A 22,493-nucleotide genomic window follows, 5' to 3' on the forward strand; every position below is an offset into this window, starting at 1 on the left:
TTTTTTTTTTTCTTTCTTTTTTTTAAATCACCTCATTAACTTTACATATTTTTCTACCTCGGGCACTTTAATACTGCACCAACACCTTCTCATCAGCACCTCAGCACTGCCACTCACACATCCTTTCTTCTTTAGTTTCACGTTGGTGCGTGTACCTGCTCTGCTGCTGAACAGATGCCAGGTTGAACAGATGCCTACTCCTCTTCAAAATCTGCTCTTCCTCCCCCTCTCTGCAGTATCCATTGATTTTCAGGCAGCACATCTCTAACCTTTTTCTTTGACCTGCAGCTGCTTGAGTACACATCATGTTTAATAAGCCATGCAGCAGCACATGACTGTTATTTCTTTATTAAGCAATTAAACCACTATGGTTGACCAGAAAAACCTGGTTAACAGAGACTTTACTATTCTAAGTTCAGTGAACAACCTCAGGATTTCATTGGAAGCATGTTTGGGAAGACTCCTAGGAGAAATATCTGACTGACAGCTAAATACTTTAAATAGCTGCTGGAATCAAAGGTGGGTGGATTAATATGACTGAATATAAATCTGTGAGTCAAGAAACCAAAACAATGAAACAGAAGATTGAAGATAAATTAGCCAGTTCGGGAGATCAGTGATCTTCAGTATGGTGCAGTTAAAGAACAGTCAAGCACAGAGTAAGTGAAAGACAGACAGATGCAAAGCAGATGAAAGAGGATATGGACAGCAACTACAGGCAAAGCAGACAGAAGTACACACAAATGGCACTGCTAAATAACCTTCTGTGTAGTACTCTCCTCTCTAATTTTCCTCAGTCACTTACAGTAGCAGAATTTTCCTCTTCCACACTACAAGCTTAGCTCATCTTATCTCCCTCCATCATGTGCATGTTTCTGTTTCAATCACCTTCACATGATACCTTAAACTCTAAAACTAGTGTTGTGTTTTATTGGTTTGTTATTTCTCTTCCATTTATTTTCACATAAGTATCTTTCCTCATGTGTTTGTTACCACCCCCCCCCCCCCCTTAACAGTACTTCTTTCTTTGTGACTGGGGAAAAACACAATTTCTGTGACTGCTTTGTTGTGTACTTTACTACTTTCGTCTGCACTCCATCCAGCACTGGCTCCTGATCCAATATCAGGTCATTCACTCACCTGAATCTTAAAAGACAAGCATATCTGATCTATTTCAGCTTTATTACACTTGATAACTTACTAGTTTACACTTGACCTTTATGTTAAGCTAGCTTTTTTCTAGATATAGGATATTGGTGGATTTAAACAGTCTTGCAGTGCTTTTATTTTTTATTTTTAAGTTCATGTTAGGGCAATTGTGGCTCAAGAGTTGCCAGTTCGTCTTGTAATCAGAAGGTTGCCGGTTCGAGCCCCGGCTCGGACAGTCTCGGCCGTTGTGTCCTTGGGCAAGACACTTCACCCGTTGCCTACTGGTGGTGGTCAGAGGGCTCGGTGGCGCCAGTGTCCGGCAGCCTCACCTCTGTCAGTGCGCCCCAGGGTGGCTGTGGCTACAATGTAGCTGCCATCACCAGTGTGTGACTGTGTGTGTGAATGGGTGGATGACTGAATGTAGTGTAAAGCATTTTGGGGTCCTTAGTAAAGCGCTATACAAATACAGGCCATTTACCATTTAGTCCATTTAGGTACCCTACACTTCACAGGTAGTTACTTCAATCATGTGCCTCAAAACTGAGAAACATTTAACACAGGAAGTGCACACTAATTTCACCCTTTTTTCTTAAAGGTTTTTGTAAATATTAGGTGAACATCGCATTTAGTATTACATAGTGAATTTTTTGTACACTGCTTTTGTAATACTGCTGCATTATCCCCCTAAACAACTAAACAACAGGTGTCACCGTTCACACAAAGTGACTGACTCAGTGGTGGTGTAGGAGTAGTAGTAGAAAGTCTCAGCTTTAGTCTGTTGCAGCATCTCCCATATCATTAAAATTGTAGCTAAAAATTGGTGTGATCCTACATGCCATGTCTTCCACCTGGCTGTGATGGCGCTGGCTGCTGCATCACCTGTGTGAGGGGAGGAGGGGAGGGGGCGGACACCTCCCAAAAAACAGAAAGGTGTGAGACTGCCTGACACCAAAGCGTGGTGCAGAGTATGACAAGCATATTGGTGCCCCACCCCCCCACCTCAAGGAAAAATTAGGTCCAATTACCTTTATTTACTCACCCCACCCCCAACACCAATTGAGAGCAGGTGCAACAGACACAAACACAAAGAAATTAATGACACTGGCTGCATTACAAAAGTCATGAATGCACTTGTGCACACACACAGTCCTGTTGAGGGAATAGATTTTCCGACTGTGTGTGTGTGTGTGTGTGTGTGTGTGTCCCATTGGTGGTATAGTGTTGTTGATTGCTTGCAGATCTCAGCCTGCATTATTAACCAACACTACACACTGGAGGCCATTTTGGTCACACTTGGGGTGTTTCTGCACTCATATTGCACTCACCCCATTTATAGCTTCCTAATTGATTAGCAGCAGCACACCATAAGATCTATGACAGGCCTTCTCTGAATGCCACACACACACACACACACACACACACACCCCCCCTGTGAGTCAGCTGACGGTTGGTCTTGTGTGTAGTGTGGTCTTAGCTGTAATGACTGCCTGTCACATGGTGCTCTCTTCCTAAAAGTCCTGTATCACATTCCCAGTAGTGAAGCAGAAGCAACAGACTCGTTAAACAGCAGCTGGCAAATGTTCAGAGGCCATGTCAAGTTAACGTCATACAAATACAGAATAGTAGTCATCTCTTCTTTTATCAACTTTTTTCCCTCCATTATTAACCGGTCTGCATCAAGCTACAGCATGAACTGAGGCCTCCTGTGACCTTTGTTAGTGCTCTACCTTGTTCTGTTCTTCACTTCAGTTTAAATGCTGCAGATCTTAATGTGTGAAACTAAATATAGACCAAATGAAACTGACCTCAAAAGCAAGTTGGTTTCCCTGTGACACAGTTACACTGTTACTTTCATGTTTCTATGTCTAAATTTTCTATTTTTTTGTTGATGTCAGGAATATGAAACAAAGAGTGGCAGAGCTGGATCTGGCAACCCAACATCTCCGAGGCAGAGTGTGAGGAAAAACCTGGATTTTGAGCCTCTCTCCACCACTGCGCTGATACTAGAAGACAGACCTGCGTATGTAAACACAAACGGCGCAGTCACATTTTTCTTTCCCTCTCACTGTCAGCTGAGTTTGCTTATCAGACATAAAAGCCAATCTCCTTCTTCCTCTCATTTCTTATCAGTTCTCCTTCCCCTGCCAGGTCGTTAGGCTCTGTTCTGCATTGTTTCAGCTCTCACTGTTTCCCCGCTTGTATCGCAGATGGTAAAAGAGACGTGCTGCTGAAAGTTTAATGGCCCTCGCTGAGCTTGGTTTCATTACCCTCCCTTTTGTAATTTTTTTTTCTTTTCTTTAGTATGTTGTAATGTTTTTGCATTCAGGCAGACAGACATGCCGAGCAACATCTTTGAGTACTGCTGCTTAGCCATGAGCTAAGTGTATGAAAACGTATTCAGACACATTTCCTCTGTGAACACCAGGAAGTTTATTTTGACACCATGAATGGCAGAACTGCATTCAGCTGCTGCTCCCTTTGTGGCATGCAGCCTCTCATGTGTCTGCACACAAGCTCTGAACCTGCAAGAAAAGTGCAAATGATGTGTTTTATAACAAATGTGACTAAACATAGCATATATATTTTAACATTTATTTTGCTGTTAACAAAGATGATTTATTTTAGCATTGTTACGAATGTTGTTTTTCACATTGCAATTTAATAATTGAATACGTTTGAATTTAATGCTGTTTGTATTTATGTTTATTGTCACAGTTGATAAGAGTATAACAAATATAGTCTGATGACTTTGGCACATATGTATATAGCATTTTATACACTGTTGAAAAAAAAATTAAAGGAACACTTTTTAATCGGAGTATAGGATCATGTCACTTAAGTAGCAGAGCTGCTTAATCAGTTTCGGCTGTGCTATTCGTCTCTCCCTGAGCCTGGTTCTGCTGGAGGTTTCTTCCTGTTAAAAGGGAGTTTTTCTTCCCCACTATCGCCAAGTTGGGGGCTTTTCTGTATGATTGTATCCTCTATCATACATTATAGAGCACGTTGACGCGACTGTTGTTGTGATTTCGTGTTATATGAGTAACAGTGAATTGATCTGCTTGAACTTCATGAAAGCCGTCCAAATAATGAAAGTTGTGTTGCACATTGTTAACCATATACACAGTTTTGATACGTTTTTTTTGCCATGCAGAAGACTCAAAGCAAGATAGTGGAAAGGAAAACAATCTGCACTGTAATGATTGTAAATGTTCCTTTAGTTCATTGTGTTTTCTTTTCTTTTCTCAAGGTCCGTTGTAGTACGTGCTGTGGAGTGTTTTCTTTATCAGTTAGATGTTTATGTTCCTCCTTTATGTTCTTTCCCTGAGCCTATTCCGAGTCCTTATTCCAAGAATAAACTTTGTTGCCAGGGGCTGATATATAAAGGCAAAGGTGTTGAGAAAATTTAAATGCTTATTGATTTTAACCAGCAACTAGCACGACATCAGCCAAGTGATTTAGAAAGACTGGAAAAGATGAAAAAAAAGAAAAAAGGGTTATCTAATGTTTGTAGCATGTTAAAGAGGCATATAAGCAGCTGTGTTCACTCCATAAACACATGCAGCTTCCTGTCCTGATGTTCTTTTTATACACTCCAAGATTGCTCAGCATGAGTAATGCAAGAGCACATAGTTGCTAACCGTGTGTGTGTGTGTGTGTGTGTGTTTGCATTTGCATGTGCAGTAACCTGCCTGCCAAGCCAGCTGAGGAGGCACAGAAACACAGGCAGCAGTATGAAGAGATGGTGGCCCAGGTTAAGAAGAGGGGTGAGTTCAGTGGAGTGAACTGAGGCTGCAGCTTCAGCATCAATGTTGCTTTCTTTTTTTTTTTCCTCCAGCCTGGCACACTACACAATAGTTCAGACTCTTATTTCTGTCCAGTCTGTTGTCCGCTCCTCTCTTTCCCATGTAATTTTATGTTTAATGACTTCTGCAGAGTTAAAAGAAGCTCAGAGGAGGAAGAAGCAGCTGGAGGATCGATGCAAGCTTGAAGAGAGCATTGGCACAGCAGCTCAGACCTGGAACCAAGACATCCTGCCTAATTGGAGTACAGTGTGAGTACAAAAAAGACTCTGGTTTGAATTATAACATATTTAACAATAACAAAGCTCATTGCTTTGCTTCGGTATATTCAGTTGTGCAGTTAGCTTCCATCCCAACAGCTAGAGTCACAACAACAAAAATGCCGTATCAGTGTTTAGCATTTGTGTTTAGGTGGCTACGAAGGTTAAGCCTGATGTTGGTCCTCGCTGCATGTTACACTGCGGGATTACATGGAGCTTTACTGCCGTTTTATTCTCAGTTTAATGCAGAACTTGCAAAATGTGCAACATGCTCAATGTGCAGTATTCCTTGGTCAACATGTACAGTATTCAGGGTTTGTACAGGTGCTTGAAAATGCTTGAATTTGACCCTGAAAAGAGCCTGACTATAGGAGTGTACATGTTGGAAGAACACGCAATAGTGTTGTTGACTTTGGACTTGAATTTTTAATAAAAAACACAGAAGTACAAATCAGAGAAAATAATGACCAACAAATTCAACTCGCTATTCCTTTATTACCACATAGACAGTTTTACTTCTCTGCCTGCTTAAAAGTTTACTGAATCTTCAATATTTGATCCTTCTTGGGAGCATTTAGTACACTGCTACTGTTGGCCAGCACTGCAGGGCGGAAATGCAGTATGCAGACATAAGAATATAACAAGACATAACTTGTTGTGGCGGTTAAGCTGGAAAAACACGTTCAAACCAGTGTGGTCATCTCAGGTAATCTTCATAAAAGTACCAGGCTCCTCCTGCAGGTGTACTCCTTGATTAATATGTGACTAATTCACTTCACACTACCAAACATCGCTACAGTACTGCTGCCAGATCGTTCCTTTAGTCTATTGTATCTTTATTACTACAACAATACAAACAGAAGACAGTATAGATGGTGTTAGGCTGAAGGAAAGTGTTTTTCTTGCTTTCGAATCAGTGGTTTGCCAATTAGGTTATTGTTAACCTATGGCCCACTCTATAAAACATTTTTATCATAGACTCTGATGTGCTTAACATTTTTTTCCCCTCTAATCCCCCACTGCTACAGGTGTACATCTCGACGAGTGAGGGACCTCTGGTGGCAGGGCATCCCCCCCAGTGTCAGAGGGAAAGTGTGGAGCCTGGCTGTGGGCAACGATCTCAACATAACACACGGTACATGGGAATGAGTGTGTGTGTGTTTTCTCAAGTTAAAAGATCTGTTAGCAGGCCAAACCTTAACCTAAAAACTGCCAGCTGGGTTAACTTAACCTAGCCCTGAATTATGTCTGCAACTTAAAATGTAACAGTTTCTTTAATGCGAGCGTTTTGATGCTCAAAAGTTGGTGTTCTTCTCATTGGGTGATTGCAAAAACACACATCCCCACAAAATAAGTAATAAAAGCACACACACACACACGCAGATGGGTGCACCAATTTGTCTCAGTGTTTGTAGTTGAATGTGTGGCAGTGAGATGGATAGAAGAGGAAGGAAGAGCGTGTCCATTAAGGAGCACGGTCCAATAATTCCCCCAGTACACGAGAGAATGTGCAGCATTTCAATGACTTCGCTGATCCTGCACAGACGACACACACACACACACACACACACACACACACACACACACACACACACACACACACACACACACTACCCTCATCTTCCTCTTGAGAATGGAGTACAAACTGAAATTGGCATTCCTTAGACTGTGTGTTTGTGTGCATGCATGCTCAAATGTGTGTGTGTGTGTGCTCCTCAGCACCCTCAAGGCTGCTTGCAGATAAGCACTCTCTCTGACTGCTGAGCTGGTCTGCTCCACTTTGTGCTATTCATCGTTTTAACTGGAGCTACACTATCCTACACACCAAAACACACACTGCAGTCACACACACACTCGTGGAGTTTTCAGTCCCTTTAAAGTAGCTGCATGGGCAGCTCAGTGACAGCACTCCCTCACTTTCACAGAAGCATTTTTATTATTGATGCTAATGCTACTACTAATGTCTTTGACTGGCTTGCAGATGAGTAATATAGCAGAGTAATAATCTGTCTTTAATGATTAGAGAAATTGTTCACTTGTCATAACGTGCAATTATTTACAGCAGCTTTAAATAAATATCAGCTGTTTTAAAACTCCGAGTTAACTTCACTAATCTGTTCCTCCAAACCATCAACGTCTCTATTAGACCAATCACCCGACAGGCTGCTTAAAGTCCTAGCATCAACTAATGCTTCAATCTGTCTTTAACGAGCTGCATACCACAGGCTAACCGATCATCAGCTTAACCTCTTCATCCTACAAGCAGCTTGTTGTAGTTCAGATTTGACTCGAGCACTAGTGTAAATCTCCACGTCTCCTCTCTGAACGCTCAATATTAAATCTAGCATCTGAGCACCAGAGGGCAGCAGCAGTTCAAAGGAAAGGCTGCACAGCAGTGCAGTCTTCTGTAATTGGGGGACATGTTTTCTTCAGTCACCTTCACTGTTTGCTGATGCGAGTGCTTTCTGTCCATTTATCACGTTCACATTTCAGTCTTCAAACTTGTGCGTCCCTCCAATCTCTCACATTAACTTCACTGTGCTGCTGTTTGTGTGTCTGTGCAGAGTTGTATAACATCTGTCTGTCCCGGGCCAAGGAGAAGTGGAAGAGCACAGCGACACTCTTCACCGAGACTGAAAGTGAAGGTGGAGTTTCTAAAGAAACTTCTTTAATTTTATAATAATACTCATATTTTTCCAGTTTGTTTTTTTTAATGTGCTGAAATGTCTTGCAGATGTTGGTTCCTCAGACAGAGAGTCAAGTCTCGAGCTCATCAAGCTGGACATCTCAAGAACTTTCCCACAACTGTGCATCTTCCAGAAGGTCAGTGAGAGAGAATTAGAATAACGTTTCAGCACGATGTGGGTAATGGGATGCACCGAAGGAAAACGTGACTAAACTGAGCAAGACATGAAAGGAACGTCTTGCTTATTTTTGTAAAAAAATATTTGTATGATTGAAACAGGTTTTGAAAGCTTGTAAATGTAAAAAGGTGTGTGTACGTTGTGCGTTTTTGGACTCATTGTTCCATTGTTTTGTTTTTCTTTGTACGTCATCAGGGTGGGCCCTATCACGACGTGCTGCACAGCATTCTGGGAGCATACACTTGTTACAGGCCTGATGTTGGCTATGTAAGTCACACATGCTTAACCAATATTACATCATGTTGTGATACTCACACCTGTGACTGGGGCATGTTACAGCTTCATGTTTAGGACAAAAACACAAAGTGCCACATGAATATCTCAAGTATAGAAAATATTGTTTAGTCATGAGATTCTTACATCTACTGGCGCTGAAATTTAGATTGATTTTTAGAGACCATAAAGAGTTTATTCATCTATATGCTCTTATTTAACAAACGAACAAATAAAACAATTTCTGTTTAATACATTTGTTCAGGTAGTAGATAAAACGGGTCATTTTTACACCACAAATATAAGTCTTGTTCCCTTGGAGTCGCTCCACGACTTTGTCTTCTTGAAACTAAAGTGACTGTTCTTGGAAATTTTAAGTGAACTTTGAGATATTGCACCTTGCAGCTCATTGTGTATTATGAAGGTTAAACAGACTTTGATCTCCCACACAACACCTACAGTAGCCTAATATTAGCTTAAAATAAGACGATTCAATTTGCACCAAGTGGGAGGTTGCTGCCACACGCGAGGAGCTGAGTGGGTACTGAATATGAAGTCGGCAACATTTTCTATGCCGGTGTGTGATACAGTTCGATACCTGGGCTCAATGTAAGTGCAGCAAAAAGGGGAAAGCACGGTAATTTACCTCAAAGTCACCAAATGAATAAGAAGACAGACAGATGGGATGACTGTCTGTGAGTACGGTTCTCAAATATTTCACCAGTCTGAAAAACAAAATCCTGCCAGAAATAATAGAATATTTAGGCCCGATTCCTTCTCATTAAGTAAATAAATGCTTTACCTGCTGTGCCATCTTTATCTTCTTACTCTTGGCGCTAAGTATTTCTTTCAAGCACTGATATTTCACTAGGTGTCCTGATATTAAAGCACTTCATACTCATTGGCTTGATTTCATGCATTTTGTCTTTTTCATATCAATTATAAAACAGTTGTGCACAACCTTCTTTAGCTCCATCATATTCTCCAGTATTTTTTCTCAAAAACCTCCCAAAAGCTGCTAATTGATTGTAAGTAAGGAATATATTGCACATGAATTACAGTTATATAAGCTTTGGTGTGGTAGTAGTACCACATGAATAGTCACTCCCCTCAATAGAATGTATTAATAGATGTGGTCTAACATTATAAAACATGACACGTATTAACATACACAGGCTTTTATTTTAATGAAATCATCAGATTCATATAGAGGGATGGTCCTGTTAGCAATCTGTGTGAGCGTTTCCACCCAACTAAAGCTCTGTATGAGGAAAATGATGCATTTTCAGATTTATTACATTATGCCATAGGTTTGTTTTTAGTGTAAATAAAGGTGCTTCAGATTTCCAGTAGATACATTTGTTACTGATGCTGAGAGCTGATCTAAAAGGATAACTCTGCGTGTTTGGTATCAATCATACGAAGGACAAATGTAGTTAAGTCTCATTTGATCTGGTTTTCTGTTTGCGATCTTTTTTGGGTTTCAGTTGGGATACATCCATATGTATGCATTTCTTTTTAAGTTTCCTATTTCTGCTTGACTCACTTATGTTCCTTTTTGCAAGCTATGATGAGTAAAATGTAGGATGCTATTTACAGAATGTGGGGCTAGCCAACTGTAGAAAAGGGAGCCCGTGATTAACCTCTGCTGAATTACTTATGAACAAGACCACACGTGAAAATTTACAGAATTTTCTAAGCAAGCAAAAATTACTTGGAAATTTAGAAGGACCCTCAGGACTGAGCATTAATATTAAAAGCAAATCATTTTTCATTTCTGATAGTATTAAATATTACATTTATGATTGGCATTAGTGTGTTTAACAGGTGATGTGCTCAGAGTAATTTCTAGAATTCTCTAAGCAACAGATTCACATTTGTTTGCGCTGTTTTGTCTTTTGTGTTTTTGGGGGGATTTTTTTTGTGCCTCATCACCAGCAACCAGTCAAAAGATCAGTTCTGTGTGACGTTCACTAACCCTAAAATACCGTGCCCAGGAGATTGGTCAGGGGGTTTCTGCAGCATGTAGGTTCCATTTTAAAGTTAGAAGACCTCAAATATTTTCCTTCCATTCGCTCTTTTCTTCCTTTCAAGGAGACTTTGTATTGAGCCTCAGTGACGCCCTGGATTTCCGACTCTAGTTTCTCACGATGCCCTGATCCTCCCTTGTGATACTTTCATGGTTTACTTGATTCCTAGAAATCAAACTGAATTTTTTGGCTAAAGTTTTATTTATTTTTTAAACTATTATTTAATAAAATGTATGTTTTTGTTCATTCACAGTGTTGGCCTGTTAAAATATCAAACAAACCAAAAATCCATAGGGGGATGTATTCAGATTGATTCTTTATTCATTAAATCATCCAAACCTCCAAACATTGAATTTACAAGACGTGCGCAGGAGCATTAGCAAACAATCTGCACATTTACAAAGTGTGAACCCAGCGAATATTTGGGATAAAGAAGCAACGATCGCAAAGCAGTATTTTTAAAAAGTCACCCGCTACATTTTGTTTATGTTGTCAGTTGTAATGGACCTGACCAACTGTGCTCTCTGTTTTATTGTTTCTCTCAGTATCATCACTGTGTGCTCTTACAGCAAAATTGCTGCATTTGCACTAATGAGCAGTGCTGCTGTGGTTTGCCTTGCTGCTCCTACCCGCAGCCCCATGCTTTTGTCTATAGACAGGTAGAAATGACTGTGACTTCCTGCATTTGACCCCAACCCATGAGCAGCTACACATACACACACTCTCAGTCTGTGTAAGCTGTACGCAGGTTTATTTCTTTCCATTTCTCCATCAGCATTATCATCTCTCTCCCCAGATTTATTGTCCACACTACTTGTAATACTTGCACATCACTGTCAAAGCGCCTGCACCGATTAATAGTGTCTGACTCAAATGCAAGGTTACCCGTTAATGACTTCCTGCCAGTGTTTCTGTCTAAATATTACAACATTTGACACGTACAAGCTCGCACCGTCACTGGTTTTAGGGTTGCTGTAAGTATTCGCTTGTACTGACTCTGTGTTTGTGTGTTTTTAAGGTGCAGGGAATGTCCTTCATCGCTGCTGTGCTCATCCTGAACCTGGACACAGCCGATGCCTTCATAGCTTTTGCCAACCTGCTCAACAAGCCCTGTCAGATGGCCTTTTTCAGGGTTGACCACAGCCTTGTAAGTAAACAAAGAGCATGGCAAACACGTGCGCGCCCACTTATTTCACACGCAGTACCTATAAATACACATGACTCTGAGCTTTTTTAAAATAAACATATATGTATACATATGTGTTGACTGCAAATCACCTTTTTCCGCCAAGCTCTTTGTTCAGCTGTAAAGTTGAGAACTTAACGGTTTAAAAAAAAAAATCTGTTTGACTTAAAACATTTATCAGTAATACCTAATACGTCAGTAAATTCCATTACCTGTTTTACTGAATATAGCAGTGCTAGTGCTGTTATTTCTAACCACATTTATAAACTTGGTAATGTTACTGTCCCATCATCATCTCTACTGTGTTTACACACTTGTCTCCATTTAAACCAAAGTGTCTGTCATTTGTGTCTGACTCACTGAGCAAACTGTAAGTGTGGTTTGGGTTTACTTCTCTCTAAGACCACCTCCTCTCCTCTCCGCAGATGTTGACGTACTTTGCAGCATTTGAAGTGTTCTTTGAAGAAAATCTACCAAAGCTATTTGCACATTTCAAGAAAAACAACTTGACACCTGATATTTATTTAATTGACTGGTGAGTGCTTCCCTGTATTGTGCTATTGCCTCATTTTATTTTATATCTCCTGTTTTGTTTTAACAGTGAACTTGCATCTATTGATGAACATGAATTACTTGGCAGTGTGTCATTTCACTGATGCAGCAAAGCTCTACCGATTCGTCCTCCACCCACATGCACAGTGCACTTTGTACCCCGTCTTGCTGAAAACACGCTACATGCCTTCATCTCGAAACATGACACTTGCCTCACATTCAGTTTGTCATACTTTCAGTGTCAGGTGTGTTTCTGAGAAAACAGGAAAGGGGTTGTATGAGTGGTCACTGCCCATTTGAGGTAGAAATTTGTGTTTGTATCTTCACTTTAACCACATATATGCCACATAACTAGGGCAATAATATCAATCATTTATTTTTATTCACAGACTTCTGACTTTAATATTGTGAATTATTGTGTTTTTTGTTTGTTTGTAATTACACCTAAAACAGCCTTTTAGTTTTATTAAGAGCAGGTGGTAGTCAGCTCACTTCTAAATCTCTTGAAGCTTGTAACAACGTAGAAAGGAGCCTTTTTTCTTTTAAAAAGTGTTTTTGTTTTTTTTATTTGCATGCGGAGTAATTCTGCAAATATTTGTGAAAGGATGGGTCGCTCTCAGGAACTCAGTGAATTCAAGCTAGGATGCACCTGTGCTACCAGTCCAGACATTTCCTCACTACTACATATTCCAGTCAGCTGTTAGTGGAATTATAACAAAGCAACTGGGAACTGACAGAAGTGGTAGGCCTTGTAAAATCACAGTGGATGCTGCGGTACAAACGTGAACAACTTCAGCTTCATGGACTGGGTTTCCATGGCTCAGCAGCTGAATCCTTACATCACCAGGCACAGTGCAAAGCGTGGGATGCAGTGGTGTAAAGTAGAGATGGACCGATCCGATATTACGTATCGGTATCGGTCCGATACTGACCTAAATTACTGGATCGAATATCGGAGAAAAATAAAAAATGTAATCCGATCCATTAAATATCACAAAAGCACCTCACAAAACTTGCAACACGCCGTAACTCACCTCAGAACGTTAGCACGTCGGAGCAGTATGCATCACGTGATAGAGCGGCTGTGGCATGCGGGACCTGTCGGTGGTCTGGATAGCATGTGGAGCTTCGCTAGCAACCCGGCATTTCATCTCCGACAAAGTTATCCCCGAGAGAAGTAAAGCAAGTGTGTAAGTCCATCTCTGAATGTTTGTAAAGCATTCCTGCGTTAAGCTTACCAAACGATATATGGAGCGACTGCCTCTCCTGCTGCTACTTCAATCATGAAACTGCTTAATGATCAGCTGATCGGCTTTTCTGTTGCGAGTCCGTCTCTCTTGTTTGTTTATCGCCCACTTTGCACCAGAAAGAGGAAACCAGCGGCTGAACAACAGCAGCACGTTTAAGCTTGATCAGCTGTTGTTAGAATGTATTTAATATTAGTTTCTACTCGAGGATCTTTTTCTACGTAGCTGACGGCTGGTAACTGTGCAGGGGCGGATCTAGCAAAGTTTAGCCAGGGGGGCCGATAGGGCATTAACAGGGAAAAGGGGGCACAAAGACATACTTTTCTTTCTTATTCTCATTTAAAATGTCTAGCTTTTAATAAATAATTATCTGACACCCAAAGTTTTAATTTGATGTAAAATGAATAGAAGTCAATTACTGTATATAGTGACTATTAAGTCTAATATATATATACCCTAGTAAGCTATAGTACTTTTTCCTTTGGGAAGGTACCATCTGTGCAGTCTGCAATTTTGTTGAAGAAAGATGTTGAATCTATTTAATATTTCTTGAAAAATAATTGATTTCTGTGCATTTTTTTTCACACTGCGTCAAATTAAGGTTGATTACGTTGATTAAGCATCATGAGGTGGCACGTGAGGGGTGGTTCCTTATTTTTTATTTATTTTGTTGTTGCTGGGAGTTGGAACCCTATTAGTTAGGTTGCTTAATATTTATGCTAAGTACTCTTTAAAATACCAGAATAGGGAGGATGGTGTAGGTTTAAGTTTATTAGATTGATCAGTATTGCTGAACTATGAAATTTTTTTTTTGCATACAGGTATAACAGAATAGCTTTAGTGTAGTTGTTGTTTTAAACTTGAGTATGAACTTATACAAAATACAGCAAGATATTTAAAAAACAGTTTTGTTGATTAAAAAACACTATATCGGATTCATATCTGTATCGGCAGATATCCAAATTTATGATATCGGTATCGGACATAAAAAAGTGGTATCGTGCCATCTCTAGTGTAAAGCACACTGCCACTGGAGCAGTGTGTTCTCTGGAGTGACCAATCACGTTCTGTCTGGCAATCCAAATGATGAGTCTGGGTTTGGTGGTTCCCAGGAGAACGGTACTTGTGTTACTGCACTATATGTCAAGTGTAAAGTTTGGTGTGGGGTTGTTTTACACAAGTTGGGCCTGCCCCCTTTGTTCCAGTGAAAGGAACTCTTCATGTTTCAGGATACCAAGACATTTTGGATAATTTCATGCTCCCAACTTTGTGGGAACAGTTTGGGGATGTCCCAGTGCACCTCTGCAAGAATGGACAAAAATAAATGCTTTCTTAAACTTTATGTAAAAGAAGAGTTGAATCTGTTAAAGCTGCTAAGGTTTAGACATCAAATTAAACCTTATGGAATAAAAATGGGATGTCACTTAAGAAGTGCGTTTGAAGGGAGACGGATGAGTAGTTTTTACTCTATACTGTATCTTTCCTTTGTTTATCTATCAGGATGTGAGGGTAGATCTTAGAAGTTGGTACATGAAGTCAGATTTCAGCAAAGAAACTGTAACTCAGTACATGTGTTTCTTTAATATGTTAACAAAGGTCATTTCAAATTTCTGTTGCTATTAGTGACTTTGTTTTATATAGTGCTAGCTGATAATAACTTTTCCTTCCCATCTATTTGTCCCTTCAGGATCTTCACTCTGTATAGCAAGTCGCTGCCGTTGGACCTGGCGTGTCGAGTGTGGGATGTGTTCTGCAGAGATGGTGAAGAGTTCCTGTTCCGCACGGCTCTGGGATTGCTTCGCCTCTACCAGGATGTCCTGACCAGCATGGACTTCATCCACATGGCTCAGTTCCTCACCCGCCTGCCTGACCTCATCCCTGCCGACCAGCTCTTCCAGCACATTGCTGCTATTCACATGACCAGCCGCAACAGGAAGTGGGCACAGGTGGGATTTTTTTTTCTAGATACTGTGTCTGAAAACATTGTTTACCCCCATCACTGCATCTTTGTTTTGAAAACCTTTTTTTCACTCCTGCTTCCTCCCCTCAGGTCTTGCAGGCGCTGACGGAGCAGAAGAGATCGGGAGCGAGGTTGCCCGGTGCTGAAGCGTTGAGCTGAGATCAGAACATAACCAGCTCAAGCTAAAGTACTCAATCAGACCCCCTCCAGCCTTTGGAAAAGCCTACACTCTTGCCCAAGCTGATGGACCTGAGAGAGATCTTCTGTCAGGTTGGGGACACGTCCAGTTGAGGCTGCAGTGATAAAGCTCTTCTCCAGAGGCATGCCACTCCTCTGACTGGAACCAGAACACTGGAGGGGGTCTCAGTGACTGAGCAGGGGTGTGAAAAAGGAATATGAGGCCTTATTTAACTTCCAGCACCCCTCCTCTGCTCAGAGGCCCAGCAGCAAACTGGAAACTTGTAGCTGGGAAAGGCTGAAGAATGTAACACACACTCCCACATATATGAACCTACCCGACTGACTCAGTTCCCCAGAGACTGAAGGAAACCACAGAGATACCAGATACTACATCAACTCCTTCACTGCTGCCAGCTCTCAGATCCTTTCTGTTTGATTCGGCAAATGAAGCTTAAATGTGTCTACAGCAATGTTCATCTCCGTAGTCAAATCTGTAAACGACATAAATATGTGAGGGGGTTCCTAGCTGTCTCTGTGCGTCTCCTTCTGCGTAGCGGCACCTTTTTTCCACTCACTTTAATTTTTCTCACATTCCTTTGTGTCCTCCATGTTTTTATTTCCTTTTGTTCTGAGTTTGCTTTTCATTGGCTTGTAATCAGGGCCAAATTGTCACCTTAGCTGTTCCATGAAGACAACTCTTCTGAACAGGGGGAGTTTTGTAGGTTATAATCCATGAAGGTATGACACAAATGCACATAAGAAAATGTGGTGTGTTTGAGAGCACCGCGTTACAGTTTTAGTTCATTAGAAGAGGTCAGAAGCTGCCTGTGTCAGCGAGACTGGAATAAATGAGGTAAAGTGTTAGATGTGGATTTCCCCTGTATTTAATATATTTGTGGTACATTAATTTGCATTAATTAATTAGCTTGTTTTTGTTATGATTTCAGATGTGTTGGTGTGAGTGTGAAGTCTTTTGTTCATTTATTTAGTATATTTAAGAAAAGGATGGATTTGGTCCAGACAAATGAAGGGTTGTCGTTGAGCTTCTGTCTGCACATTTGGAGCACTTTTAATCTCTTTTTAAACACATTCTAGATTGCAGGCTGTAACTTGAGGGGCTTTGCACGCATTTGGCTGCATAATTTGCGTGAATATGAAAGATGGAAAAACCATCTTTTTGGACAATAGCAATCACTTCACTGATAACGACAAAGTTCAAATACTCTGAACGGTTCAGAACTTTCCACTGTAGTTATTTGACTTTGCATCCATCCTGGTACACTGTCCCCACCGGCAGTTGCCCTGATTGCATGTTTTTTAGTCATTCCTGGCAGCAGAGCGCTTCAGAGTCTTGACCCTGAGTTCTCAGGCTTAGTGAGGTACTAGTCCAGTTTATTTAAAAAAACTGTAGAGCTAGAAGGCTGTTTCTACGTGTCCACAAACATCTGTGATAGGATCTATTTAAAGCTAAAAAGCTGATGATTGTGTTTGTTTTGGCGGAAGACACTTGTGTATTCAGTGTGCTCTGAGCGGTACAAGATCAGAGCAGAATATAGTACAACTTCCATTTTGACAGTCTCATGCTTCGCCAACCATCCAAACCACAGAAATTTGGGTCAGTTTGAAGCTGAATTAATCTTTGCTCTATGCACAGGTTTGAGGTCTGTGCACGGCGCGTGTGGTCAAAGCAGGATTTCCAGGGAGCAATCTAAAAGTACTAACCACACTGGCCAATGAAATTAACTTTGAAGCATTAAGATGTGGAGACTCTGAGGAGTGTGCAGTCAGCTGTTGATGGTTTTTACTTTCAAGGCTCGCTATGCAGGAGTTTTGTTGTTGCTGTTTGCATCGTGGGTCTGTCGTCCTTGGCTTAAAAGTATTTTTTTCAATTGCCATCTGTGAAATTTAACCAAAACCTTCACTTTTTTAAATCAAGTGGCTGGGCTTTTCCACCCGGCTGTCATTGTACATTCTTAGTGACGTGCCTGGTGGACTCGCTGCACCATCTCGAGGTACAAATTTGGCTTTTCGTGAAAGAGCGGGACAACCCAGGTTTGGTTCCAGGTAATTTATGTGACAAATTAAGGATGAATGGTTTGGGCATAAAGTTTAAATAGCTACACCGCAACATACGGTGGGTCGTAAGTGGTTGATCAGAGAGATTCCTAAAGTTTAAAATCCTGCATAGATGGCCTTTAATTACTTGCATTAGCTGTGTGTAAACGTCACTGTTGCAGCTGTAGTTATTGACTGTTGGTCAGATTACTAGCCTGCAGCATCACTGTAACCATCTTACCCGTCATGTTGTGGTGCCCCTCACAGTTTTAAATCCTCCACTCTGGAGCAAAGTGCAGTATAACAGAGATTTCTTACTTTGGTTTAAAGATTTGCTGCTTTTTTGTTTTGTGGGGGCTTTAAATTGGTTGTTTTATAGAGTTTTTATTAGGGTAGCAGATCTGATTATTTGATAATAGAAGCAATATTTAGTTAGAGCCCTACACAAAGTTGGAAGAAGGAAGCGGATTGTTGGATATTGAGCGTTACACAGCCTGCAAATCTCTACTTTTAGTTTTTCATCATGAGATGACACAGATTGTGTTGTCTTTTGTGTCACAGTGGCATAGTGGAGAGAGATCTGGCCTAGATCTGCTAACTGCTGCGTGTGTCAGGGTATTGTGGCTGCTTAAAGTTGAGGTTGTCACTAAGTTGAGGCCTTGACACTGCATTCACACTGTGGTTATTGTGTCACTCCATCCTCACCAGTAGTGGGCGGAGCCAATGCTACGTTGATTGGATACACTGTGCAAAGTCAACACACTGCATTTCCTGATCTGATCTTTGTTTTGTGACAGTGATGACTTTGAAAGCCCATTGTGCACAAGCGTCATCAGAGGAATGAAAGGCCGATGTATGAGGAAATGTCTCGTCGTTCCTTGTGAAACTGCTTCACGTGCTGTGTTGTGCTGCTGAATTTGTGTGTGATGGAGTTCCAGTCGGTCTTTCCTGTTATATTAGTGAACTCAATCTCTTAACCCTCAGCTGAGGCTGTGCTTTCTTAAATCCCTGGACATTAGCTGAAGTAGAACGTTCAGTCTGGGCTTTAAAAACAGGAAGACTCCTTTCGTTTTGTAATTCATCATCGTCTCAGCCACATGGCCGCTGAAAGGGGCGCCTGCTGTGTTTTTGACTCAGCACCGTGCAATACTATGTCTGATCATTCTTCTAAATGCACCCCCTCCCCCACTGTGGTGAAACACTGCAGGACTGCAGTTAAAGCTTTTTGCAAGCCATACGTGCAAGCCTTTGAGTTGTGCCTCTGATAGTCTCGTGGTTAAAAACGGGTTGTTGATTTCTCCACCTTTTTTAGGTAGCTGTTTGCAAACTGTAGTGTGTGTCTGTATGTGTATGTCTTGTTTGTGTGGTTAAGTGGTATCTTCACAATTAGACCTGTTAGTTACCAATTAATTGTTACATTTAAAGCTGGCCTGGGTATCAGCTCTACCTGTCAACACTACCGTTTGATCCTTTGTGGTCAAAAAGATTCAAACTAAATTGGGTTGAAAGATATTTTAGATGATGTACCATTGCTTGATAATCATGTTGATTTGCTGGGTGTTCTCAGTCGTTTTGCATTGTCTGACTTGTATTCCTTTTTTTCCAAGAGACCTGTGTACTGTAGAGGACTGATAGATATACATGGAGACAGCAGAAGGTCACCGCGCAACTGTTTCTCACTTGAAATGTATATAAATGATGGTTTTATTATAATAAAAAGATGTACATATTCAACCAGGAGCTAGTTTGTTTCTTACTGGATTACAACTCTCCTCCTGCCTTGTATAGATCAACAGGTGGAAGTGAATTTCCCAGAGTGCCTTTGAGCCTAACCGGAGTGAGAACACGATGGCTTATGTGGTTAGTGCAACAGTCATTGCTGCAGCAATGCGTTGTGGTGTATTTACACTTTCTTGTGAAAAGGTTGCCACACTTTTACCTGAGATAAAATCTATATGTTAGTATTGAGTGATCCGCACTTTTGCTTTGATTCTCGATGAGTGGTGATAAACCACTGATTAGTGAACATATTACATAAATATCAAATGGGGTTCTCTGAAGCAGACCTACGTCAGACAACAGTGGCCCAGTTTTAAATGTAAAAATCTCCTGGAGTCCACAAAAGCCTTTAATCACAGATCTGATCCTCATATGAGCAGAGAGTGAAGTTTTGTCTTCATCTAAAATCTGTATCTACTTCTTCAGCTTAATTCTCCAACATATATAAGTATATAATTTAAACCCCATGGCATTGTTTTGTTAGCTATCTTTGTTTCTATGTGAATATTATATATATATATATAGAACCTTTTTGATTCACGCATTTTTGTTTTTGTTGTTTGTTTTTTTTTAATATATATATATATATATATATATATATATATATATATATATATATATATATATATATATATATATATATATATATATATATATTAAAAAAAAACAAACAACAAAAACAAAAATGCGTGAATCAAAAAGGTTCTTGTTAAGATCAGATCTGCGGCCATTTTCCTATAAACACTATGACCATGATAGGGTCATATGACCACACGCTGACCACGTGACGTTTAAATGATTTGACAAATCGTATGAACAGGTCTAGAGATTGATCACCTTTTGGCAACACAAAAAAAAATGAATATTTCCCAACCAGTTGGCTGGTGGTTAGTTGAGGCTGATGCCAATCACTGTTTAAGTGCTTGTTAAAGCCGGAGAATACTCAGGAATAAATGTGTATTTCCCTCGATCGCTTTGCAAAGTAAAAAACGCATCTTTTGAAAAGTACTGGCTGCATTGCTGAAGCACAACATATAGTGTGAATGTTAACATTCTGGTTTGTGTCACACTTTCAAGTTTTAATAGTGCTCAGTTGTTAAGACAGTCAAGTTGGTTAAGTTGTGTCTTTCATGAAAACAACAGATGACTGCAGCAACCCGCAACCATAGCAATCGCAAGGACTGTTGTGGTACAGCACATGACTATATGTAGCACGAAAAAAATGATAACACACATTGTTCAAATAGATTTGTTGATTTTGAAATGTTACTCTGGCCAGCACAGTCTCATTACATTAGAAATAGCCAACAGTGATGTTCGGGGGCATTGTTTTTCTAGTGTTTTTGTGGTCATTATATTTTGTGACATATATTTTTTAAAACTTTTGGGGGGGCTGTAGAAGTTGGTTTTGTTAACAGTGTCATGCTTTGAGCTGCAGCTCTGGGCTAAACCACAGCTTCATTTCCTCTCAATGTAGCCGAGTGGAAAGTTCTGTCAGAGGCATTTTCAGCACCTTTTGAAACCACAACCACCCTCCCTCTTTCACACCAATGACACCATATGCACCTTTTTTTTTCAAAATATTGATCTTGATAAATGTAACAGCACACCACCTATTATTTAGAAGCCCTTGCTTGCGTCTGAAGAACACCTGTTGTCTTAATCTTCTTCATCATCATCAACTCCTGAGGAATCATAATGAAGACCACTCACATCCTTTTGCTGTGCATCCTTGGAGCTGCTTTGTTGTCTGCAGTTAACTGCACTAGTAAGATTACCTTTAATGTCATCATTATTAGAGAGGTTTTTTGAGTAAGTCTAATGAAACATGTTCTAATGCTTTTTCCTCAGCTGGAAATGGCCCCGACAACTGCTGCTTCAAGTTTTACCCAAGAAGAATTAAACCAAGCCTTGTGGAGTCGTATTACATGACTGATCACCGATGCCCAAAGCCTGCCGCCATGTAAGTGAAGAAATCTGGGTTTATTTTGTTTTCATAATGTTTAACACAATAACTGAAATTACTGTAATGAAAAATATCCAGTATGACCATTGTAACTGGACAGTTTTTGGACATTTTCTTTTTTTTTTTCATTTCACACAGGACATCTTCTACATTTACTTTTTATTTGAACTCATATTTGTTCTTTTAGTTTTGTCTCCTAACATTATCCTGTAGCCGTGTTTCTTTGTAGCTATTAGTTATTTTTGCTTTTTTGTTTAAAAAAACAACAACACACAATAACAGCAGCATTTCCGCCTCTTTGTTTCAGCTTCGTTACCAAAAAAGGTCGTTCAGTCTGTATGGATCCGTCTCTCTCCTGGGTCGATAGCATCATGAAAACGCTGGACGAGAGCACTTTTTAAACCAGCTGCCTGCTCATCATTTCATTTTGTTCTGCTTTATCAGATAATATGATATCCAATGTGGCTTTATGACTTTTGTAATTAGTGCAACTCTGTCTCAACTGATCCAAAGCTAGTTATTAGCCTGAAGCAATCCACTGAAAAGTCCTTTGATTGTGTAATGTCTCTTTGCTTTGTGTTATGTGTTATCCTCCAAAATAAACACCACAAAAATACAAGCGTGTGAAACTTTTTCTTGTCTCTTCTTCATTTCTTCTAAGCTTTACGAGTTGCCAAGTCTTCCTTACATACTGTGTGAAATAACACTTTTAAAATAAATAACACATAATTTGGTCGATTCTGAAAGTATATATGCAACTGATTTGTAACTGTATGTAAATGTTTGGCTTTCCCTCGATGCACCAACTAAGAATCTTATGGTTGAGCTATCATTGGAATTTCATTTGGAATTAAAAATAAATAATTGACTCTTTAATAATAATAATTTTCTGGCCCAGTTCTGTCTTTTTCTTCTTAACTACCACTGCTTTTACAAATTGCTAATGATTAACTGGTTTCCTGTCCAAACTTCACCTCTGCTGTTGCCCACTGTCAGCTGGGACAGACTTCCTGAGCTACTGGCTAGAGGACACCTTAGTTAATGCTACTCTGTCTGCTGGTCTCTGAACTTGTTGAGCTTTATTGAATGCTTGCCTGTTGATGAACTCGCTACTGACAACATATCAAGTAACTCTCACTTTAAGTAAAGAACAACAACAAAAACACCCAAACAAAGAACAACTACTTCCTTC

The 22,493-nt window shown here is 40.2% G+C and overlaps 2 protein-coding genes across 2 annotated transcripts in view; both read left to right on the plus strand.

Annotated features, from left to right (window-relative positions):
* tbc1d14 (TBC1 domain family, member 14) overlaps positions 1–19,251 on the plus strand; it is a 44,172-nt gene extending 24,921 nt beyond the window's left edge. The window contains exons 4-14 of the mRNA XM_085349747.1: positions 3,045–3,169; positions 4,831–4,913; positions 5,083–5,200; positions 6,238–6,344; positions 7,774–7,854; positions 7,944–8,032; positions 8,269–8,340; positions 11,395–11,523; positions 11,988–12,097; positions 15,049–15,307; positions 15,412–19,251. Coding sequence (XP_085205873.1) covers positions 3,045–3,169; positions 4,831–4,913; positions 5,083–5,200; positions 6,238–6,344; positions 7,774–7,854; positions 7,944–8,032; positions 8,269–8,340; positions 11,395–11,523; positions 11,988–12,097; positions 15,049–15,307; positions 15,412–15,480 — 1,242 coding nt within the window. The 3' untranslated portion in view covers positions 15,481–19,251. The remainder of the gene's footprint in view (positions 1–3,044; positions 3,170–4,830; positions 4,914–5,082; positions 5,201–6,237; positions 6,345–7,773; positions 7,855–7,943; positions 8,033–8,268; positions 8,341–11,394; positions 11,524–11,987; positions 12,098–15,048; positions 15,308–15,411) is intronic.
* A 1,730-nt stretch (positions 19,252–20,981) lies between these two features.
* On the plus strand, positions 20,982–21,905 carry LOC146636928 (C-C motif chemokine 3-like). The gene is made up of 3 exons (XM_085351125.1): positions 20,982–21,103; positions 21,187–21,298; positions 21,609–21,905. Exons 1-3 carry the CDS (start codon positions 21,034–21,036, stop codon positions 21,700–21,702), a joined length of 276 nt encoding a protein of 91 aa, XP_085207251.1. The 5' UTR covers positions 20,982–21,033; the 3' UTR covers positions 21,703–21,905.
* Positions 21,906–22,493: the final 588 nt, after the last annotated feature.

This window comes from Diplotaxodon limnothrissa, linkage group LG3 (genome assembly GCF_057381915.1).
Source record: "Diplotaxodon limnothrissa isolate DT_005_m linkage group LG3, D_limnothrissa_male_GT1.1, whole genome shotgun sequence".
NCBI classification, from domain to species: Eukaryota; Metazoa; Chordata; class Actinopteri; order Cichliformes; family Cichlidae; genus Diplotaxodon; species Diplotaxodon limnothrissa.